The 5,452-nt window shown below is 50.4% G+C and overlaps 2 protein-coding genes across 2 annotated transcripts; both read left to right on the forward strand.

Annotated features, from left to right (window-relative positions):
• The first annotated feature begins 11 nt into the window (after positions 1-11).
• LOC105534001 lies at positions 12-3,105 on the forward strand. The gene has a single exon (XM_011972667.1). The coding sequence runs from the start codon at positions 246-248 to the stop codon at positions 807-809; it is 564 nt and encodes a 187-aa protein (XP_011828057.1). The 5' UTR covers positions 12-245; the 3' UTR covers positions 810-3,105.
• LOC105533992 lies at positions 862-3,105 on the forward strand. Its single transcript, XM_011972656.1, has one exon. The coding sequence runs from the start codon at positions 1,008-1,010 to the stop codon at positions 1,482-1,484; it is 477 nt and encodes a 158-aa protein (XP_011828046.1). The 5' UTR covers positions 862-1,007; the 3' UTR covers positions 1,485-3,105.
• Positions 3,106-5,452: the final 2,347 nt, after the last annotated feature.

A 5,452-nucleotide genomic window follows, 5' to 3' on the forward strand; every position in this document is an offset into this window, starting at 1 on the left:
CGGCCTCCTCCCGGGTCAGATCCTGGCCATCTCCCCCGCCGGAAACGGGAGCGGCGGCGGAGGGACACCGAGCACCAGGACCGGCCGGGAGACGCGCCACGATAATCCGGGTCGGGACTCGGGTCCCAGGGTTCCAGGTCACAGTGGGGTACGCAGCGGCCTCCGGGCCTCAGAGAAGCAAGAATCCGGGCGGCGGAGCTCCCGATCGCGCTCGTCGTCCTATACCTCGGCAGCGAAAACACCAGATGCGCCGGGCGCTGACCTGCGGGGGAGTCCCGAGTCCTCCAAGTGCCCCCGGGGGTGGGGGAGCGGCCTCGGCCGCGCTCTCGGCTCGGGCAGCGCAACGCGGAAGTACCACCTTCGTCGCCGCTTCACTCCATCGCGCCCTGACGTTGGGTGCGAGTTCAGGGGAGGGGAGTGGGCGAGACAACAACACGCCTCCCCCGCCTCCTCTTCGGCGTCGACGTCGTCCTCCTGTGGTGGCGGCGACACACCGCAGGCGCCTCGGAAGTGGCCTGGGCCTGACAACAACTCCCAGCCTAGAGCCTCGCGCACTCTGCGGCCCGCGGGGTTGGGCAGCGGGGCGGGGCGAGGCGGGGGCGACCGGGCTGCGGCTCTCGGTTGGGGCAGCGGGTGTGCGGGGCTGGGCGGGGGGCTATTTCCGGGGAGATGGGGGCGGGGGCGTTTCTGAGTCTGTGGCGGTGAGTATGGGCCCTGACTTTCTTCTTCTTTCGCCGCCACAGCCGCGAGCAGAGGTGGCGGAGCTACCCCTTTCCTCCGCTCCCCCCCCTCCACGAGGAGGCTCCTGATGTGCGCGGCCGGCCCCGGCTCGCTCCTCCCCTTCCCTCTCCGCTCCTCGTCAGGAGGAGGGAGAGCCACGGGACTTGCTGGTTGGGCCCTAACCTCCGCAACCCCTCCTCCTCGCCTCGCTCTTTTCGGCTTTTTCCCCTCAGCCCTGACGTACGACCGGGAGCGCGCCCGGACGTCACGCTCAGAGAAAGCCGAAGATGAGAGGTGGCCGGGGCAAGAGAGGCGGGAACAAAGTTGCCGCGCACTGGCGTGCTCGCTCCCGCCAGGGGCCGGCGGGCCGCACCGGAAGTGACATGTGTAGAAACCGCTCGGCTTCCGGCGAGGGTGGGACTCGATGTGAAGAAGGGTTAAAGAAAGGAGAGGATTCATGCGCCGCCCACTGCTGTTGCTTGAGACTCTCCCCGTGGTGGCGCGCCCGTCGTGCCTGTTGCTTGCGTCCAGCGCGCAGAGCCGGTTCCGGCCCTCTGCAGATGCCGCACTGCCTGCCTGGTGAGCGAAAGGTCACAGTGAGAACAAGTGTCTGTGGAGACTGCGAGGGAAATAATGCTGTTGGTCAGGCCTTCTGGGCTAGGCAGTCACCCCGTAGTCTACCTTCAGTCAAGCCCTGGGAGTGGAACAACTGCGAAAGGAGAGAAGACACCCCGCGAAACAGGGCGGAGATGGCCTTGGTTTAACTTGTCTAACGGACACCAAAGTTCGAGGCCCCATCTCTCTCTTTTTTTTTTTTTTTCTTTTTTTTGGAGACTTGAGTTTCGCTCTCGTTGCCCAGGCTGGAGTGCAATGATGCGATCTCGGCTCACCGCAACCTCCGTGAGGCACTTTCTTATCCTAAAAAACAGACTTGGGAATCACAGCTCAAGCTTCGGTAACACTATTTACTTTAAAATAAAAAATTTTAAAGCTTTAAATCAATGCAGGGAATAAGTGAAATGTTAAAAGGAACTACTGAAAATTCCATAACTTCTCAGGAGCCTTGAAACCAAAACATCTTGTGCGAATGAGGAGTGCCCTCTTAGTACTTCACCCCCTTTCACCTTAATATCTACACCTCTGGGGTTGCCAAACATAGCCATATAGTGACCTCACATCCCATTTCTTGCCTTAGAATTGCCCTTCAGTTACAGACTGAGCACTTGGGATGGTTAGATTAAAATCTAAATGGCTTATTGACTTTTGGAATGGTTGGAAACGCAAGCTAAGGCGGCGCGGTGGCACACGCCTGTCGTCCCAGCTACTCCAGAGGCTGAGGCAGGAGGATCTCTGGAACTCAAGAGTTCGAGGCTGGAGTGAGCTATGACCGTGCCACAGCACCCCATACTGGGCAATCGGCAGGGCGAGGCCCTGCCTCTAATAAAAAGCCGTCTGTTTAATGACTACCTGTAGTCACCCCTTTGAAAATTTATTTGTTCAGATCATCAGTTGGTTTAGTTCTTAAACACTTGGTATCTATCCATCATTCATACCTTTGTGTAAATTATTTTAATCAGCTTGACATCACAGTATCACAGACTGGACTGATTTAAGCTAAGATCAGACTTCACTGACCGAGTACAAACGATGTTGGTTTGCTGAAGGGTAAAGGAGGAGGCAAAGGAATAGGTAATCTTAAAGTCAGAGCATGTCCCAGGAGGGCCGGCCTGGGTGGGTCACACCATGGGACGGGCATTGAGAAACTGAATAGAAAAATAGGGGCAGAGTTTCTAAAACAAATTTCTCGTTGACAGTATTGTTGAGTGAAGGTCCTGTAGCCAGCCTCCTACCAAAGACTGTTTAGCAAGTGGCTTTTTCAGAAACATGTAGGATCAACTTGTTCCATCATCCTACGTTAAATAGACTGGAATAACAGAACAAAGAGAGCAAATAAGAGGTTTAGCTTGCAGCTCCCCACATGTACAAACAGTTCCACTTGAGAATGTCATCTTCTATCATATACTTTCAAACAAAACTTGATCCATAGTAAATGGATAATTCCCATGGGTAAGTGTATTAAATGGAGAAGAAGAAAAAGGAAAAGTAAATGGATAGTTCCCAATTCAGGCTGCAAACAAAAAACATGTACTAAAATATTTTTACTGTGGTTCTACCACCCACATGTTTCCTCAAAGATTCTACCTTTGGTGGGGGAGGTTGAATGAACATTTTGAGCTCTCCAAAGATACCCGCCCACGTGGTTGGAAACACTAATAACTAAAAGGATTCAAACTCCAAAAAATGAGAACGACCTTTGAATTAGAAGTCGTCTGTGTCTATAAGCCTGTCTGCTTGCCTGAATATTCAAGAGATTTGAAATTGCCATTTGAGAGTATATTTTTGTTTATTACTGCTTGTGTGGGGGGGGAGGGGTTGGGTGTTTTGTTTTTGTTTTTGTTTTTTTTTTGAGACAGAGTTTCACTCTTGTCGCCTAGGCTGGAGTGCAGTGGTGCAATCCTGGCTCACTGCAACCTCCACCCCCAAGGTTCAAGCGATTCTCCTGCCTCAGCCTGCGGAGTAGCTGGGATTACAGTGGCCCGCCACGATGCCGGGCTAATTTTTTGTATTTTTAGTAGAAACGGGGTTTCGTCATGTTGGGCAGGCTGGTCTCAATCGCCTGACCTCAGGTGATCCACCGGCCTTGGCCTCCCAAAGTGTTGGGATGACAGACGTGAGTCACTGCGCCTGGCCCCGGACTCATCATTTATGCAGTTCACAGGCCCACAGTGTTGGCACTTTTTTCAGAAGTGCAATATTGCTTCTATGTGTTGGGGAGTGGGAATTCTTGCTGGTTCAGTAAAGCTGAAGGATACGTATTTATAAAATGGTAATGGTGGAGTAAACTTCAAGCTGTCTTCCTACATGGATTTTCCCTTGATTACATAAGTAACAGTATCCTGGGTTTGATGGGGGTAAATGTGCCTAACTAAAAACTACATCTTCCAGTATTCCTTACAGATGAGACGTGATCATTGGCTCCTGCCGATGAAGGGAAGTAGAAGTTGTTGGACGAAGCTTCTGGAAATGATTCTTAGAAAATGGAAGATCAGGGCCGGGCTGGGGCAGGGGAATCGCTTGGGACTAAAAGCGCACGCCACCATGCCTGGGTCTCAAAGTGTGTGCCACCATGCCTGGCTAATTTTTGTATTTTCAGTAGAGACGGGGTTTCACCATATTGGCCAGGCTGCTCCCGAACTCCTGGCCTCAAGTGATGTGCCCTCCTCCGCCTCCCAAAGTGCTGGGATTACAGGCATGAGCCACCGTGCCTGGCCTGGAATAAATTGTTGTTGTTGTTATTGTTGCTCTGTTGCCCAGGCTGCAGTGCAGTGGCGTGATCTTGGCTCACTGCAACCTCCACCTCCCGGGTTCAAGCAATTCTCCTGCCTGAGCCTCCCAAGTAGCTGGGATTACAGATGTGCGCCATCACGCCTGGCTCGTTTTTGTATTTTTAGTAGAGACGGGATTTCACCCTGTTGGTCAGGCTGGTCTTGAATTCCTGACCTCAAGTGATCTGGCTGCCTCAGCCTCCCAAAGTGCTAGGATTGTAGGTGTGAGTCACCGCACCCGGCCAAATGTTTTTTATTCTTTAATTTTACAAAAATGTTTAGGTACTCTTAGGAGATAAATATTCGTGAATATTTGGAAGTTCAACTAGACAACAAAAGTATTTCAAGTTACTGATTACATCAACAAATTTGAGAGAAACAAGCGTGAACAATTCATCTATACTTTGTTAAAATTTCTCTTGAGTCATTAACATCTTAAAATATAATACTGATGATGACATAGGTTACAGGAAATCATTTCTACCAGAACTGTTTTTTTTTTTTTTTTGGAGACAAAGTCTCGCTCTTGTCTCCCAGGCTGGAATGCGATGGTGTGATCTCAGCTCACTGCAACCTCTGCCTCCCAGCTTCAAGCGATTCTCCTGCCTCAGCCCCCCAAGTAGCTGGGATTACAGGCTCCTGCCACCACGCCCAGCTAGTTTTGGTATTTTTAGTAGAGACAGGGTTTCACCATGTTGACCAGGCTGGTCTCGAACTCCTGACCTCAGATGATCCACCCGCCTTAGCCTCTAAAGTGCTGGGATTATAGGTGTGAGCCACTGCTCCCGACCCATTTCTACCAGAACTTTTTAACTGGCAATGTTAATCTTATTTTGTGTACAGAACATTACAAAAAAAGTATAAAAATCAGCATTTAAGAATTGATTCACTCTTACATTTATGGACTGTTGATTTTCAACAAGGTGGCAAGACAATTCAATGGGGAAGAATAGACTTTTCAACAAATAATACCAGGACAACTGGGTATCCACATGCAAAAGAAAAAAGCTGGATGCCAACCTCATACCATATTAAAAAAAAAAAATCAAAATGAGCCAAAAGCACATGTGACAAAAGGAAAAATAGATAAACTGGATTTCATCCAAATTACAATTCAAGACAGGCAGATTGAGCCCAGGAATTGGAGACCAAACTGGATAACATGGCCAAAACCCATCTCTACTAAAAATACAAAATTTAGCCAGGTGTGGTGGCACACACCTGTAATCCCAGCTACTCTGGAGAGTGAGGCAGGAGAATCACTTGAATCGAGGAGGCAGAGGTTGCAGTGAGCCAAGATCCCACCTCTGTACTCCAGCCTGGGCGACAGAGTGAGACACGTTCTC

The sequence above is a fragment of the Mandrillus leucophaeus genome, unplaced genomic scaffold (genome assembly GCF_000951045.1).
Source record: "Mandrillus leucophaeus isolate KB7577 unplaced genomic scaffold, Mleu.le_1.0 Scaffold100, whole genome shotgun sequence".
In the NCBI taxonomy this organism is placed as follows: domain Eukaryota; kingdom Metazoa; phylum Chordata; class Mammalia; order Primates; family Cercopithecidae; genus Mandrillus; species Mandrillus leucophaeus.

Excerpts from the sequence above, each read along its gene's own strand:
- LOC105533992 (XM_011972656.1), top strand. The coding sequence starts at position 1,008 with ATGAGAGGTGGCCGGGGCAAGAGAGGCGGGAACAAAGTTGCCGCGCAC.
- LOC105534001 (XM_011972667.1), top strand. The coding sequence starts at position 246 with ATGCGCCGGGCGCTGACCTGCGGGGGAGTCCCGAGTCCTCCAAGTGCC.